The sequence below is a fragment of the Plecotus auritus genome (assembly GCF_963455305.1).
Source record: "Plecotus auritus genome assembly, chromosome: 6".
NCBI lineage: Eukaryota > Metazoa > Chordata > Mammalia > Chiroptera > Vespertilionidae > Plecotus > Plecotus auritus.
Window position 1 is genome coordinate 171,603,103 of NC_137773.1, and position 18,756 is coordinate 171,621,858.

Genomic DNA, 18,756 nt, shown 5'->3' on the forward strand with positions numbered 1-18,756 from the left:
TAGAAAAGTAAATGTGGACACTCATGTATACACACACACACACACACACACACACACACACACACACAGTGTGGGTGCAGGGCTCGCTGTAAGTGTACGCAAGTTGGTGTGAGCCCTTGAGAAAGTGTTCTGTCTAGCAGACCTAAATTTCAGGTGAACTGCTGTTCTCTTTGGACTTTTTTTTTTTTTAAGGCTCCTTTGCTACATCAATATTCCATAAAGGGTGGGTCCAGGAAGAATGCTCTTCTCCATTCAAAAAAGTGAAATACTTCCAAGAAACCATCACATAATTTTTAGTGTCTTTTAAAAGACACTTCAAGACATAAAAGAAGAAAAAACAAGAACATTATACACAATAGCCAGACAAAAAATTCAGACCAGAAAAAAAAAAGTTCCAAAGAGAATAGGAAACAACAGAAATTGTTAAAGAGTGAGACAGCAGAATTCAGGAAAGAAATGAAACCAAAAGCACCAGGACAGAAATTCACATGAGTGGTGGCAAAGAGGAGAAGGGACATTGATGAAAACCCTGTCAAGGATGTCAACGTCAGAATCATTCTACACTGTGAAGAATTTCTGTGAGTGTTTTGAGCCAAACTGTCGACAAATGCTGGGAAGCACAGTCTTAATGGATTGAGATAGTGCTCCGGAGAACGGCAGTTTCTCACCTTATTTTATACATTACAGTCAAAGGAGGAGATGCAAGTGGGTTACACGGACTCCATGGGTGATCGATTAGGGAGGCGGGAGAAAGGAAAGCAGGGAAAGCTCTGGGATTGGATAAAAAGTGAAATGATAGACACACTTCTTTTACTTAGATGGGTGCTGAATAGTTCACAGTCAACGATTAACTCAGTAACAATGAGGGGATCTGTGGTTTCTACAGAGCGGTGCCTGTGCTTCCAGGGTCCGGAAAAGGAAAGTGACTTTGACTTTCCAACGATATGTTATCGTAGATGCAAAAAGACAATAGACAGGCTCAGTTAAGGTAAAGATTGACCTTTGTCAGGGAGGATACCGGCTTAGGACCTGACTACCCATCACAAACTGCTTTTAGTTAAGAAGTTATCATTTCAGACCACCCTTTGTGGTTATTTTAGGTCTTTGAGTTTGCAAGGCCACCACACAGGCCTTCCCTGAGCTTGTCAGGTGAGCATGTGGCCCCTTTGTGTCCACGAGGACATAGAGGATGAGAAAATAAAGCGAAGTGAGGAGGCGTTAGAGAGGACTAGAGATCACACGATGGAGATGGAAATATGTCCCCTACTATTCATAACGCTGGTGTCCCTGAAAAAGAGAAACATTACAGCAAGAGAAAATCAACGTGTGACAGTATTTTAGAGCAGCGGTTCTCGTTCTCACAGTGGTATACTCAGCCCAACATCATCACCTGAGAGTTTATTAGAAATACAAATTTTAGAGGCCCTTCCAAGACCTACGAAAATCAGATACTCTGGGGTAAGGCCTAGCAATTGGTTTTAACACGCTCTCTAGGACTCGATTCCAATAATTACAGGCTGTTGTTGTTCCTTGTGATTAAGCCCCTATCCCAGTGGTCGGCAAACTCATTAGTCAAGAGAGCAGCAAACCGCGGCTTGCAAGCCGCATGTGGCTCGCGAGCCGCAGTTTGCCGACCACTGCTCTAGGTGATTCTGATGCGCACTCAAGTTGGAGAGTCACTATAATAGAAAAAGGTTTCCTCAAATAAAGGAAGATCTTAATTCTAGAATAAAGGACGCAGTAAGTTTAAGAAAATCAAGTACTAGTCAATAGAACACATATGTACCGCCATTCGGGCTTATGACAAATCAAGACAAAAATAAAAATGAATTCTCTGGTAATGGGAGAAGAGAAAAAATACGAAATGTATAATGTGATAGAGCACAAATATTTTTACCTGACATCAGGACTGCAGCTGGTCTACTGTACACATTTTCTAAAGCATATGAGCTTATGAGCACGAAAATGTAAAGTTACACACACTTAGGGTTATTAAATGATTATTTGCATCCTAATGTCCTCACACATTCACTGAGCGATCCAGGGAAATCGTTCAGAAGATGCACAAGTCTCATTTGTTGATCCCCAAGCGGCAGTATCTTTAACTGCCTTGGGTCAATGCTGGGAAAGGAACTATAGAATTCATTATCAAAATTAAATTATTCCTGCTGTGCTATAAAAAAAAAAAGGCATTACAAATTGAGAAAATGCTTTCATGCTCATCGGCATTAATACCGTGCTGAATATTTCATAAAGGAAAGGAAAAAGCTATTTAACCACCTCACGAGGAAAACAACATAATAACAGCTACCAGTTATCGGGTCTAGGCATTGCTAAGTGATTCCGCATCTTCTCTTTTTCTGTACAATCACCTTTTTGAGAATAGTCTTGTTTCTCCCAAACTCAAAAAGGTTAAGTAACTTGGCCGGAATCACCCGGCAAATAAGTGCCAACCCAGGATTCAAACTGAGGCCTGATGTAGACCACATGGATATAGCGAACGAATGGCAGGTGGAAAAGGACCTCAAGAGACCACCAGACCTATCCCCTTTCTCTGGGAGACGCTGCCAACAGGAAATTCTAGGCTCCCCATTAACACAAGGCTCCAGGGTAGGGGATCACCCCCTTTTGGATAACGTATTTTAGGCTCCATCACTCCATGTGCACACCACCGTGCTAGGGGAGGTATGGATTATGGGGTAGAGATGGCTGAGAGGAGCCTTGTGGTCCCTGAGCAGGACTTGCTGGGAGTTCCCAAGGCACTTGGTACCACTGGCCATTGGTCAACGTCTTTCTCCTCGCTAAGGAGCAGATGACACACGGGATCTGCCTGGATGACCATGTATAGCTGTTCATGGCCATTTCATTCCACTCAAAGGCTCTGCTGTGTTAGACTTTTCAATCATTTTTTCTGTCAACTCCATCCCCTTTGAAAGATCAAGCTGCCTTAGCCCCGAAATGCAATCCCAGTAACAAGCCTGTTCGGGTGAATCGGGCTACAGGAAAACGTGAAGGTTACCGGCTCGAGGCAGCCTGCGCTATAGGACTTTGCTTAGGCTCTTCTGAAATCTTAACTGAGGCTCCTTCTGTGCGCGCAGAGCTTGCCAGGATCCAGGGGATACGGAGGCAGGCATGGGGGTGGGGAGGAGAGAAGATGAGGGGTGGCAGTGGGTGTGGGAGGTCAATACAAGTGTGCTCCACAAGCGAAGGGCACTGTTCTTTAGGGTCCCTAGAGAACCAGCAGTGCTGTGACCATGACATCAACAACAGTCACAGTTTTAACGGTAACCGCCATTCACTGAACACCTAACTATCAGGCACTGAAGCAGGTTCCCTCAATTTATTCTCAAAACAACTCCAGAGGTGGGCATTATTGTCCCTACCCCTTGCACAGAGAGTGGTGGATCTGAACGCAAGTAATTCCAGAGTCTGCTATTTCCAACAAACCACACGGACGGACTGGTGTTAGTGAGGTACCCTACCACTTAGTAGGTGATGTGCTGTAACCACTTTCTTTGCTCTCTGTCCTCCCGATCTTCCCCACCCCAGGTTCTCAGCTCATGTTCTCCTTTCCTGGATGAATATGGCCATTGTCCCAGCTGTCATAGCAGCAAGCTTTCCAACCCAACCCCATCGATTGAACCAAAAATGTTTCATGAAAACAAATCCATTTAGGCCAAGTTATTTCCCATCTTCATGCTTAAGTTTCTCTGTATGTAAAATGGGGATAATAACAGTACCTACTTCGTAGTATCATTAGGAATATTAAAGAGTTAATATTTATAAGACTCCCAGAGCATTGCCTAGCACATAGTGTTATGTAAGCGGTTGTTATATAAAATTCTCTCTAAATAAAGCTTGCCACGACGACAGCTGGGACAATGGCCATATTCATCCAGGAAAGGAGAACATGAGCTCAGAGAAGCTGGGATGGGGAAGATGGGAGGACGGACAACAAAGAAAGTTCTCGCTGTGCTTCAGGGTGTCAAAAAGGGCAAGTGTAGGCCTCCCACTTGTAGCCAAAGGTCAACAGGCGCTGGACTGAAAGTGAGTCCATCTTCTCTACCAGGAAAACTGACAGGGAAATCAGAAAATGCAGCATAAACACTGACAGGAGGGAACTGAGTCACAAGATTTGTCCGGTGGGGGCAGGAAAGCTCCCCGCTGGCCTAACTAGATTCATGTTGAGTTACATCCCAGGGAACAGAGAGAATGCCCAGGCAGGTTCTGGAGGCACTGCTGCTGATCTCCCAACACCACATGCCCTCCAAGGTGCCAGAGGCCGCTCCCTGCCCTGGCCTCCTGCTTCCTGCCCGGACATCCCGGTAGCACCCGGCACCCTAGTTATACCCAACCATCTGTGGTTTCCTCAACTTTTCAAGGGGTTTCAAGCTCTGGTCCACCCCACCCAGAGCACCAATGAGCAACTACAGTCACACTGGCTTCTGGGGAACATCTGAGACCTCGCTTAAGACCCAAGAAAACAAATCAGTTGGTTCACATTTTGTCACACAGGCACCTACCCCAAGCAAGCCCTTCCCGGGCAGCGACTCCCCGCAACTCCAAGGCTGGGCTGGTCCACTGCCCCTGCTCTGCACAAAGACAAGGCTGCAGAGGTCACCATACACGTGGGCAGGGGCAGGAAGATGAAAGGGCTCTGCCCCAGGCCCCACGCCCATCTCTGGAGAAGCAGTGCCCAAGAAAACATCCCTACACCGTTGTCCCAGTCAACAGGGCTCCAAGTGGAGCAGGGGGCACTTGGCAGAGTATTTAGCATCGCAACCTTGCTGCACATCATTCCTCACCCCCGGGTCCCCAATGCATTGCCACATTCTCCACCCCCCACTTCAGATACTCTACATCCAAGCCTTCTGTCTGCTTTTCTGGCTGGAGCAGAGCTCTGGTGCCAACGTGCCATGTTCAGCATGCACCCAGCACCCAATCCTCCCAGTTGACAGCCATGCCTGCACAGCTCAAACGTTAACCACAGCCCCAACCCCTTGCCCAGAAAAATGAAGGGGGGAAAAAAGGACAAACCTTTTGTTAGGGGACAGTAGCCAAAGAATGCTCAATACAGTTACAGAGAATGCTTTTCTTCACTCAAACTAGAATTTGAAAATAGTGACCTGTAGATATTTTTGCTGTTTGTTCAAAGGCTTCTCCAATAACTAGAGATAGTCCTTCATTGTCTCATTCCCAGTGATAGGACGATTCCGAAGAACACGGACCTCTGACTGGCATGGATATTTCGCATTGCACAGCTTGGCAGAGTACTGGTTGAGGGATCCAGGGCTCAGGTGTCTGTTCTTTCATGATTTCAACCACGGATAAGCGGTAGCCTAAGTGCCCAAAGCTGACCCTTATGCTGGATCCTGATTATTGGGAACTCATAATGGCTGCTAAGCTTTTGCCTACCACCCAGCAAGTGTGCGGACCTGGGTGAGTCTCCCAAGCCTCTTTCTCCGCATTTATAAGATGGGAAACAAGACTGTCCTGTCTATATTGTCCAGGACTAATTAAGATAATGACCTAGAAACTTTTAACATATATATTTTTATTGATTTCAGAGAGAAAGGGAGAGGGAGAGAGAGAGAGAAACATCAATGATGAGAGAGAAGCACTGATTGGCTGCCTCCTACACGACCCCCAATGGAGACCGAGCCTGCAACCCGGGCATGTGCCCTGACCGGGAATCAAACCATGACCTTCTGGCTCATAGGTCGATGCTCAGCCACTGAGCCACGTCAGTCAGGCCCTAGAAACTTTTCACTTTCGTAAATAAAGCCCGAGCTACAAGTTCTGGCACTCGTGGACAGCACAGAGAGAGCAAGAAGGCATTTCCAGGACCCGAACAAGCTCATGTGGCAGGGAATGCCAAGTAAGCGCAGGGACTCATGGACCGGAGCAGGTACCAGTGAGGAGCAGAGGTGCCTGGCCCTTTAGAATCATCCCTGTCCAAGACCCTGTCTCCCATCCATAAAATCCGAGCCACTTCGGAAGGACTGCCTCTTCATAATTGTTATGAAGACCACGGATTAAGGAAACACTCATTCTTGTGCAGGTTGGGAAGGATTAAAGAGAAAGTGTTGCCAGACCAAGAATCAAGAAGATAAAATGATGATGCAGATGGGGACTGGGACAGGGACACCTCTCCTAACGCCTAGCTTAGCTTTCACCACTTTCTTGGTGGGGAGGGAATAGACATCAGCATCAGAACCCAAATGCACTGTGTTTGTTCAATGAGATTTATGGAAATGTTAGTTGACATACATGGTTTAGTCCAGGGCATGGCTTCAGTCATCCCCAATTCTCTCTTTTTTTTTTTTTTTTTTTTTTTTATAGATTTGTTTGGTAACTCCATATTTATTTATTTTTTTTAATATATTTTCATTGATATTTCACAGAGAGGAAGGGAGAGGGATAGAGAGCCAGAAACATCGATGAGAGAGAAACATCAATCAGCCGCCTCCTGCACACCTCCCACTGAGGACGTGCCCGCAACCAAGGCACATGCCCCTGACCGGAATCGAACCCGGGACCCCTCAGTCCGCAGGCCGACGCTCTATCCACTGAGCCAAACCGGTTTCGGCCCCAATTCTCTTATTTCTGTATTATCCGGTTTAAGAGAACCTATTCCAGGTCTTCCAGGTGATTCTTGCTGCCTACACTTTGGTCCAAAACTGGCCTGACCCGAGGAGCTATTTCTTAGGAAAAAGGTACTTTTACAAGGTCTTTTAGCTCAGGATGTGACTCCTCCACAAAGACGGCTGAAGACAGCCGAGAGGAGCACGTGATTCTAACGGGCATGATCTCTGCGAGGCTTCTTCATGTCCTTGGGGCAGTGTGGCTGGGCCTGGGAGGCAAACCAGGCCAGGCTCCACCTCCAGAAAGTCATCCAACCTCTGAGGTTCAGGTGCTTTTTACATTTTGGGCTTTTTTTCCCCCTCAAATGATGACAAGCTGTTAGACTGCTGGGTCCATTTTAAAGAACATTTTCTATTGATTTTCTCTCTTAATGTGAACATACCATCAATTAGGGGCTAAATGAAAACCATTCTCTATGAGAGCAGTTTGTTTTCTATTTAATGGCCTCCTGTATTTCAGTATTTGCCCAAAAGATAAAATTAACCTCTATTTCTTTCCCTAAAGCCTTAAAGCTATTTGTGGCTTATCTAGCCCAGAAGCTGATTATATTTCCGCGCGTTATTTTCATCTTCATATCACTGACACGTGTCAGGCACCGATGTAGTTGGTGGCCATGTACTAGGTTAATTATATGCTAAAAAAGTGATGCTGAGAGATACCTAATGGCCTTAAGATTGAGTACAAAAGTTTTAATACCAGTCTAAACTGGTAAAAACGTTAGCATTTCTTCCTACCATGTCAATGAGTAAAGCTGATGATGACGGCATCTTTAAACTGGTCCCTGTTCAAAGAAAATGATGCCAAAGATTCCATTATTTTTTAAGCTCACTCATTATTTCAAGGCCACAAAGCATGGCCCTCTCAGGGGCTGAGGGTGGGGGTTCCTTGGTCCACACTGCAGTCAATTAACAGGAAAGGTGCTGCTAGCTTGTGTGATGTCTTGTTGGCTATTAAAGTCCCCAGATATTCCATACTGGGCATGTGGCAGACATTCACGGTTGCCATCTCATCCTAGTTAACACCTTAAATAAAGTGTCCCATTGTGTTCAGGATGGAAATGTTGAAATCTAGGTGAAGGGCCATGACGGTCTAAGCTGGGGGTTGGCAAACTTTTTGTAAATGGCCAGATAGTAAATATTTTCTAGCGTCTCTGTTGTCATTATTCAAATCTGCTGTTGTAACTGAATGCAGATATAGACAATACACAAATGCATGAACACAGATGTGTGGCCAATCAAACTTGGTTATAAAACAGGGGACAGGCCAGATTTCGTCTGTGGGCCCTAGTTTGCTGACTCCTTTAACAGTTGAAAAAAATGACATTTATTTATTTATATTTATTTATTTATTTTTGTAATCTTCACCTGAGGGTATTTTTCCATTGATTGTTAGGGAGAGTAGAAGAGAAAGGGAAAGACAGAGAAACATCGATATGAGAGAAACACATCGCTTTGAGCCTGCAACCAAGGTACGTGCCCCTGACCAGAATCGAACCCAGTTCTCTTTGGTCCACAGGCTGACGCTCTATTTTACCATTTTTTAGTTTTCTCCTTGGACAGACATTTCTTTCCTATTCTACGGCCCTTATAGAATTTTATTTTAATGTCATTTTTTTATGTTTAGTTTTTAAATTCATCACCATGCTGTCCTTCTTTGTCAGACAAAGATGTGTAATAAATTGAATTTAATAATTTTTTGAGCCATGAAGTTCAAAGTGTCAAAATATTTATCTTGGCTTGAGTTATCGATTTTGACTAAGACACAGTTGATGAAAAACAGAATATATTAAATTCTGATAAACAGTAAGAGAACATATACATTTATTGGAAATATATCTTGCAATGAGATGGCTTTTTTATTAACTTCTTTTCTGAACAGAGGAATATTATTTATTACTTGAATGAGATAGTGCTCAGGATTAGTTTTATCCCTTTTTTATTTTATTTTATTTATTTATTTAAAATATATTTTATTGATATTTTTACAGAGAGGAAGGGAGAGGGATAGAGAGCTAGAAACATCGATGAGAGAGAAACATTGATCGGCTGCTTCCTGCACACCTCCCACTGGGGATGTGCCCACAACCAAGGTACATGCCCTTGACCGGAATCGAACCCGGGACCCTTCAGTCCACAGGCCGACGCTCTATCCACTGAGCCAAACCGGTTTCGGCAGTTTTATCCCTTTTTTAAAAAATAAGTAAGCCCTGAGGAAATTTGTTCCTATAGATGGGAATAGAAACAGTTTTAATAGCAATATCCTTCAACTTCGAACTCCATCTGAGTCATATGCCCAAAATCATAGAGCAATCTATGATCCAACATTATTTTTTAAAAGATGTTTTACTGATTTTTTAGAGAGAGAGGGAGAGAGAGAGAGACATTGATGTGAAAGCATAACATCTATCGGCTGCAGGGGGATTGAGCCTGCACCCCTGGCATATGCCCTGACAGGGAATCAAACTGGCAACCTTTTGGTGCCTGGGATGATGCCCAACCAGCTGAGCCACCACCAGCCAGGGCGATCCAACATTATTTATAGTGGCCATTTAGGTCCTCTTTCTATTTGGCTCAACATAAATAAGCAGCGATCAGCTGAGCTACAAAAGGAGTCATTTCCCAGTTGGGAGAGTACCATGATGTGTTTGTATTACTCCTGACCTTTACACTAGCATCACTCATATCCTCCTCACCCCTTGGATAACTCAGGAGGCCAATGGTTCACCAAATTATCTCAAAAATTAAATTCATGCTCCTGATGTGCCACATCAAAGTCTGTACTTTCCCTAAAACTTCGGAATTATAGGGATTCGATCTTTCAATCAATACAGCACCCACCCATCCCCATGGTCCGGACAGGATAAATGTTAGTGCTAAAGGCCTCAGGTTAGATGGACTGCGAGGAACCCACAGTGCTAAGGGGAGAGGGGTGCCAATGTCTGACACGGTGGCATGGACTGTGATGCCACCGTACCCGTCCTCCTCCCAGGACATTCTCTCCTGTCTCAGTCTGTTCTCACTGCTATGGCTGCACAGGGAACGCAAGTGTGTCGTTAACTGCCTGTGGATGCACAGTGCTTTCAAAAGGAATGGAAACCTTCACTACCCTTTGACCCTGTTTAGGAACATAGGCTGACCACTGCTCTACAGACCTAAAAACGGGGTCCACGTAGCTGGCTGAGCGAGGAGGTCTGTGGGGCAGCTGAAGGTCAGGGGCCGAGGGGCCCAGGCTGTATTCCTGAAGGTAAGAAGACTCCTGAACTTGAGACTTACAAGATGACCTTGACTAGCCACCTAGTCAACTGGAGTTTCATGGCTCAAAAATGGAGCTAATCTCTTGCCCCTTACAGAGTTCTTACAAGGATTAGAGGAAGTAACTCATCTGAAAAGGCAAGTTCAATCCCATGTCCGTAGCAGGCACTCTTGATATATTCATTTGTTATTTAATCTATTGATAGTAAAGAATTAGTGAACAGAAAACAGATGCTTAACTTTCACCGGGGGCAATTTCAATTTTAAAGAATTCCCAGCTGCCTCATGACTCAGGTCACTCTGACAATGATTAGACTGAGTACTGCAGTCACAGTCTCTATGGAGATCTGCTATAGACAGATCAATAATGGAAATTGCCCATTAACTGTCTCTTCAAAATACAAGGCCCCTTCAATGGTTCCATTTTTCCCAGGAAACTGGGTGATTTTAACGCTGGTGTAACACGGAGTTGTTGGGGGACAGCAACACGGGGTGATGCAGGAGGGGATTTGGGAATGAGGAGGAAAGGAACAAATCCTAGATGTTTTTATTTTTATTTTATTTATACCGAGTTATAAAAGCACATGTCCAAAATGTGAAAAACGTGAAAACAAAATGGAAAATAGAGGTAAGAAAAATAGTATCCATAAGCCCACCTCCCAATTACTGTAAATAGCATTGATTGTTAATTTCCTTTCAGTCCTTTTCCTATATTTTCTTGATTACATAGTAATTATATTACATGTGCATTTTGCATTGCAGTTTTAAATCTAACAGTTTAATGTAAGGATTCATCCACGTTAATCCAACACACACATTATTTTAAAGGTCTCATCACATTCTGTCGAGTTGAATGTACCCTACTTTACATCCACTGTTCTATTGTTGGGCATTTAGATTATTTCTCTCTTTTTAAAAGATTTATCTTTATTACCCAGCCGGTGTGGCTCGGTGATTGAACGTTGACCTAGGAACCAGCAGGTCGAAGTTCAATTCCCGGTCAGGGCACATGCCTGGGTTGCAGGCTCAATCCTCAGTGTGGGGTGTGCAGGAGGCAGCCCATCAATGATTCTCTCTTATCATTGATGTTTCTATCTCTCTCCCTCTCCCTTCCTCTGTGAAATCAATAAAAATATATTTTTAAAAATGTATCCTTATTGGTTTTTTAAAATCTTTATTGTTGCAAGTATTATGGATGTCCCTTTTCTCCACTGACCCCCTCCACCTCACTCCCACCCTCTCCCAGGCCTTCACCACACTATTGTCTGTGTCCATGGGTTATGCATATTCCTATATAATAAAAGGGTAATATGCAAATCAACCAAACGGTGCATGACTATGATGCGCACTGACCACCAGCTCAATGCAGGAGCTGCCCCCTGGTGGTCAGTGCTCTCCCACAGGGGGAGCACCGCTCAGCCATAAGCTGAGCTGACCGCTGACGAGCACAGCCATGGTGGCAGGAGCCACTCCCGCCTCCACAGCAGTGCTAAGGATGTCTGACTGCGGCTTAAGCCGTCAGTCAGACACCCCCTGAGGGCTCCTGGACTGCTAAAGGGTGCAGGCCAGGCTGAGGGAACACCCTCCCCCCAGTGCACTAATGTCGTGCACTGGGCCTCTATTATGCATATAAGTTCTTTGGTTAATCTCTCTTCACACCGCCACCCCTGCTTTCCCTCTGAGATTCATCCGTCTTTTTTATATTACAAACAATTCACCCATTTTTGTACAGCACTTAAAAAAATAATTTGTTTCCTATTTAGGTATAGGTTTTCAAAAATGAAATTATAGAGTAAAAGGGTTTGGACATGCTACAGGCTCTTGATACATGTTCGTTAAAAGGTTATGCCCAGCCGAAACCGGTTTGGCTCAGTGGTAGAGCGTCAGCCTGCGGACTGAAAGGTCCCAGGTTCGATTCCGGGCAAGGGCATGTACCTTGGTTGCGGGCATGTCCCCAGTAGGGGGTGTGCAGGAGGCAGCTGATCGATGTTTCTCTCTCATCGATGTTTCTGGCTCTCTATCCCTCTCCCTTCCTCTCTGTAAAAAATCAATAAAATATATTAAAAAAAAAAAAAAAAAAAGGTTATGCCCACTTAGACTTCACCAGCAATGAGAAGGCCTTTTTCAATCTGTGTGATGAATAAAGAAAAAAAATTACTAATGAGGAAAATATACTACGTGAAGCACAAACTTGAGTCCCTTGCTTTTTAGTGAGGTTCAATATTTCCCTATATATTTGTTAACCTGTAAATGTTCTTATCCAATAGTGATAATTTTTAAATGTTATATCGTTTTAGAGATATTGCACACCCATTGAGTATCTCTAAAACAAACTGTGGAGTTTATACCAAAAGGGCAGTATGCAAATTTATGAATCGTGGGCTGTGTGAATACCAAGAGATAAGTGATCAGATATCCAAGATTCCAACTCCAAGAGGAAAGAAATGAAGCCTTAAGTTATCTCAGAAAAACCAAAGCAAATGACACGGGCATAATGAGGAGATGTGTTTTGATTTCAATTCCAAGAATAATTTTTTTCTCTCATTCCCTGAAAACAATCTCCCAAACTGGTCTGTGTTAAAGGTAATAGCACAAAATGATAAAAATCAGAGAGAACCATTTTTATAATAAAGCAAAGAACTAGAAAGACAGTTTGTTCCTAAGGAAAATAGAGACATTGTTCTTGAATCAATTTGACCCGAAATAATAATGGTTGAGATGGACGGGCCGGGATCACTCTGAAAGTTTCATTTCCTGCTGAAGACCTCAAAATGCAACTGCCATATGGTCCTTATTTATATAATGTTTGAATGAATATGTATAATAAGTGGTCAAGAACATAAATTTATGTATAACAAAAAAAATGACAAAGGGAATGATTCAGTAATATCCCATTGATTCTATAACTTCCAAAATAAGTCATCTGGCCCTAGCTGGTTTGGCTCAGTGGATAGAGTGTTGGCCTGCAGACTGAAGGGTCCCGGGTTCGATTCTGGTCAAGGGCACATGCTCAGGTTGCGGGCTTGATCCCCAGTAGGGGGTGTGCAGGAGGCAGCCAATAAATGATTCTCTTACATCTTTGATGTTTCTATCTCTCTCTCCGTCTCCCTTTCCTCTTTGCAATCAATAAAAATATACTTAAAACACACACACACACACACAAAAACAGCCTGGCTGGTGTGGCTCAGCAGTTGAGCATCAACCCAGGAACCAAGAGGTCACCAGTTCAATTCCCAGTCAAGGCACATGCCCGGGTTGTGGGCTCAATCCCTGGTGGGGGCCGTGCAGGAGGCAGCCAATTGATGACTTCCTCTCTCATCGATGTTTCTCTCTATCCCTCTCCCTTCCTCTCTCTCTAAAAATCAATAAAAACATATTTTAAAAAAATAAGTAATCCATCATTCATTCCATAATAAATTCATGTTTGTTAATTCCCCCAAGGTGAAAAAAATTTTTTTAAAATATATTTTATTGATTTTTTACAGAGAGGAAGGGAGAGGGATAGAGAGTTAGAAACATCGATGACAGAGAAACATTGATCAGCTGCCTCCTGCACACTCCCCACTGGGTATGTGCCCGCAACCAAGGTACATGCCCCTGACCGGAATCGAACCTGGGACCCTTAAGTCTGCAGGCCGATGCTCTATCCACTGAGCCAAACCGGTTAGGGCCCAAGGTGAAAAATTTTAAACTGACACTAACAACAGAAACACATTTTAATGCAAAACATATAGAGCAAAAGAATTGATCATAATTTCAGCAACGACCGTGAAAAGGGAATTTTCATTTAAAATAAAAGTTCTTTACTCTGATAAGTAATCAAACAGAACACTAAGACATACAGGCTCTTTTTCATTGAGATGAAAAGGAAGAAAGCTGTAGTTAGAGACACCACCATTTTTACAGTGACTAGGCCCAGGGTCCTCCCTGATGAACCCTACCGTTTCTAATGCAAGTCTCTCATTTATTTATTTATTATTTTTTTTAAATATATTTTTTATTGATTTTTTACAGAGAGGAAAGGAAAGGGATAGAGAGTCAGAAACATCGATGAGAGAGAAACATCGATCAGCTGCCTCCTGCACACCCCGCACCGGGGATGTGCCCGCAACCAAGGCATGTGCCCTTGACCGGAATCGAACCCAGGACCCTTCAGTCCACAGGCCGACGCTCTATCCACTGAGCCAAACGGGTTTCGGCAAAGTCTCTCATTTAGAGCTACACCAGAGGCAGGCCCAAGGGCCTCACTCACACAGTTATTTACTTCTGATGCAACTTGTTAATATTTTCCCAGGAACATCTACCCTCAACTCCTAGCTCCTTAATTATTTGTGGACAAACATTTTTATTATTATAATTATTCATGGCTCCACGGTATCTCAAAAACCATGCATATGGTAGCCATGGGATACACCACTAGGGATGAAACCAATGCAGCAAACATGGGATTGATTCTCCTGGGAAAGGAAAAGTACATCGCGGGCTGTGGGGAGTGAACTGTGGTTCTGAAAGTGACCTCACGAAAGTGGTCATCTCTGCACCTTCTCAGAGACGCTCTCTACTGTTGCATTGAGATTGCACACGCACACGCACAATGGGTTCTTTGTGGAATCTGATGTATACAATGTTTTAAATCCAATTGCTTGAATGTGAATATGCTGAGAGGACGTCCCGAAGACTAAAACCTGAAGGAAATCACTTCTAAACCAAGAGGCGAGCTGCAGATTGCACGAGGGGCGGACACAGTGGATAGCGGTACAGAGTGCTCCATAACACGACCCCCCAGCATGACACTGGTTTTTACTACGTAAGATCATATTTAAAGTCTAAACCATCTGTTGTAAATGGTGTTGTTGTTGTTTTTCTGTTTCAAAAAACTGTGCAAGTTTTTAAAGTTATTTATCTGAAAATTTCCATACTTGATTCAAGTCAAAGTATGCCTTAAATGCTCGTGTAATGCCAGGGTTCTTGTCCCAGCCTTACAAAGGGTTCAACATTCTGGAGAAAGGAGCTGATGCGTAGATTCAAGAAGGAGTCCAAAGACAAGAGATAATTTTTTTTATAGATATTTATTGATTTCAGAGAGGAAGGGAGAGGGAGAGAAAGATAGAAACATCAATGATGAGAGAGAACCACTGATCGGCTGCCTCTTGCACGCCCCCTACTGGCGATTGAGCCCGCAACCCAGGCATGTGCCCTTGGCTGGAATCGAACCTGGGACCCTTCAGTCCGCAGGCTGGTGCTCTATCCACTGAGCCAAACCCGCTAGGGCTGAAAGATAATTTTGAAAGGCATTGGGGGTCAGAGGATCTTCAGCTAAAGGAACTGAAGACTACCCCTTGTCTAAGGACCCTGTGCTATTTATAAACACAATTTGTCCTCAGGCAAGGTGGAGATAATACAATTCAAAGGGTAGGGTTTACAGAAGCATTGTCAGTTTGGGGAATAGCCTACAGCTGTTCAGGTGTTTGGCCAACAGGAGGCAATAAAATGCCCTGAGCTGTCTGGCAGCAAACAATTATCCTATTCAGGTTTGGGGGAAGTGCCTTTTAGCCATTCCAACAGGTAAACTACATACGTAGCTCAGCCATTGTTGAGCCGCCCAAGTCCCATCAACCTTTTGATGAGACTCTTGTCATTATTACATGCTGGAATTGGTTCCTGGCAGTGTAATGCTGGAGGTTGGACAGCTTGTTACTACACACATCAAATGGACTTTTCTGAGACATCCTGCAAAATGTAAAAAAACTGTCAGACTGAGGTACTCTGACCTGGACATTCTTCCCTATCAGTTTCAAGAGAAATGTCAAGAAGCAAAAACCTGCCACATGCATCCTAGGAATTTCTTTCCTGGACAGGTTCTGATGATGAACTTGAATAACACAGAAAATCCGGAAATGAGCTCAAATTTTCTGTCCCCTTTGATTTCAGACAATAATAATCCCAAGACTCCTGAGATGCCCCCACAAGACATCATTCAAGATTAAAGGAGCAAAATTCCCAACTTCTCCTCAGCAACTTCTTTCGGCCAATTCTGATTAAACCACTTTGGGTGTGTCCTAGCTACGCTAGACATGCTGAATGTGGAAGACTCCTCAATGACCCTCCCTTTTCTTAGAAGAATTGGAACAAATGTACATTCGTTTTTTGGATGTCTTTCCAGGTATCCTCCTATGTGTGGTCCGTTATTTTCCAATGTCCTACCTCTGAGACTCGGGGAACTGCCATGGAATGTTTACACTGAAATAATGCAGGACTATTACATAGGATTACCTAAGCCTCCTGCCTCCTCGTGAAGTGGTAGAAATGTGAAATGGACATTTAAAATGTAGCCTTAGGAGCCACGTGCTGTCCTTTGACAACTTACTTTTCGATATCTGGCTACTCCTTGAGACAGTCTTGTAGAGAGAAAGTAGCACAGGATTGGAATCAGAAGGCTGGCTTCTGGGGCAGTGTTCTTCCATTTGTAAGTGAGGTGCCCCTGAGGCCGTGCTCTCAGTCACTCAGCAATTTTGCTGTTTCATGACAGCAATGTGTCATTTAATTGTAACTGATAATAAACTCATGCAACTCGGGGTAGATGTGGGGTGGAGAGGATGTGACTGTATGCTTAACGGCTATTGACTGCTTAGTAAATGTGGAGATTTTTCTGAACCACAGAGGAGAGGAACAGAGAAAAACCAAAAGAAACAAAATTATGTAGGTACTACTATTTCCTTCTGTGTGTGGGGTGGATATACCGAAAAACAGTAAAGAACAGCGTATTTTAAAAACTGCTATTCCGCCCTGACTGATTTGGCTCAGTGGATAGAGCGTCAGCCTGCGGACTGAAGGGTCCCGGGTTCGATTCCGGTCAAGGGCATGTACCTTGGTTGCGGGCACATCCCCAGTAGGAGGTGTGCAGGAGGCAGCTGATTGATGTTTCTCTCTCATCGATGTTTCTAACTCTCTCTCCCTCTCCCTTCCTCTCTGTAAAAAATCAATAAAATATATATTAAAAAAAAACAAAACCCTGCTATTCCAATGATTTCCAACTGCTATTTTTCCCCTGAGGAACAAACCCCAATTCTTCACATAAACTGACCAACTCTCCATGCCTCCGCCAGAGTCTGTTCCAGGCCTTCCACACGCCTCGGGGGAGCTGTCGTCTTTGCTCACGCCGCCCCTTGTCCAAGAATGCCCTGTGATTCCTCCTCTCTGAGTTCCACCCAGGGTCCCCTCCTCTTCCATGAAACCTCTTTAGGACACTCCAACACTCTCTGGATCCTTTTCTCTTTAAAATCCCTGAAACCTCCTTCGTACTCTGCATTTTTCTACTATGGAACACTGCCCCGGGCTAGTCTTCAGGCCCTAAGATGTGCGTGCCTTTTACATGCCAGGCTATGTATGGTGCTACACATGGAGTTGAAGAAGACAGGGACAGTCCCTGTCCTTGAGGCACCCACCACGGGTTGGGCAGCACAGTGGTGCCATGACAGACATTTGAGCCAAGTGCTGTGTACGACGCACCCAACCCAGCTGGGTGCAGCGCTGTCACATCCATGCATTTCGAACGCCGCCCCTCTCCCCGAAAGCGATTTGCCTCATTTCCCATCACGGTGCCTGTGTTCAGCATCATTTCTGAGACTCCCACATGTACTTGTGGAATGAATGAATGAATGAATGAATGAATGAATGAATGAATGAAAGAAAGAAAGTTGAGAGATTTGGTCCGCTCTGTGATATCAGCTCACACAGTATCCTTCCGGCCCCTCACCTGGGTAATCTACTGCACTCAGTACTGTGTGCCGATCCGCCGCGGCTCGTCCTACCTGGGTGAAGGGAGATGGGTGGTGCCAGACCCGGCCCCAGGGGTCCACGCTGCCACTCACCTGGCTTGCTGGCAGACACAGCAGATCCACACCTTCTCGTGCTTCTGGTAGGAGCAGCAGCTCTTGCAGACGTTGAACGCGCAGTCCCCACAGCGGCGCTTGGTGTTGACCAGGAAGGTGAAGGGCGAGCAGCAGCGCATGCAGCAGTGCTCCACGAACTTCCGGTGCCTGGAGAGGATGCTGCACTTGCTGCCCTCCTCGTCCAGCTTCTGCTTCATCTCGCTGGGGTGGGCAGACAAGGAGAGAGAGGACCAGGTCAGGGGCTCTCTCCCCAGAGCATCCCCACCCCGGCCACATGAAGGACCTTCCTGCATAGCAATAAAACTCACACCTGCTTCCCATGATAGCCAGAGAGGAACCCCACTGGTGGACTAACGTTGGGGGCTTCTGTATGTCACAGCGTCTATGAGAAAGCACCAACACCCTGCTACTTACATTTCAGACACTGGACGGAGATGCGTATCATCATTAGAAAACGAAGTTCAACCTCAGAAAAGAAACCCTTTAACGTAATTAACGCCTTTTTTAAAGGAGCAGGAGATGGTGTTGTGATGTTACTGTATTAAAACATTAATCCTCCCAACAGCCCTGCTGGGAATATGATCGATGAGGTGCTGGCCCTATTTAGCATCCCTGGAAACGGAAGCACCCAGGGATCTTAAAAGCTTTCCAATCAATGTGAGTGGACAAACCCTAAGCAGCTGGTGAGTCGGAGCTGCATAAAACACAGCCCTCTTCTTCAGATCCTCGGAACAAAAGAAAACTCTCAAAATCCATGACCTAAACGGTCAACAGAGGCTGTGTACGTAGGAGTTACCCTTGCCTGACCTATTAGGCATGGGACAGGTAAGCAAAAGGGAAAATGTTAGAATTACCTGAATTCTACTACTCTGAACTATTTATGTCTCTCCTCTCCCCCCTCCCTCCCTCCCTCCCTCCCTCTCTCTCTCTCTCTCTCTCTCTCTCTCTCTCTTCCTCTCTCCCCCATC

General features: G+C 44.6%; 1 protein-coding gene across 2 annotated transcripts in view; it reads right to left on the reverse strand.

Moving 5' to 3' along the window:
* MYRIP (myosin VIIA and Rab interacting protein) overlaps nt 1–18,756 on the reverse strand; it is a 169,588-nt gene that overhangs the window by 81,947 nt on the left and 68,885 nt on the right. For both annotated transcript variants that reach the window (XM_080673115.1, XM_080673116.1), the window contains exon 3: nt 17,768–17,989. In XM_080673115.1, the coding sequence (XP_080529241.1) occupies nt 17,768–17,989 (222 nt within the window). The remainder of the gene's footprint in view (nt 1–17,767; nt 17,990–18,756) is intronic.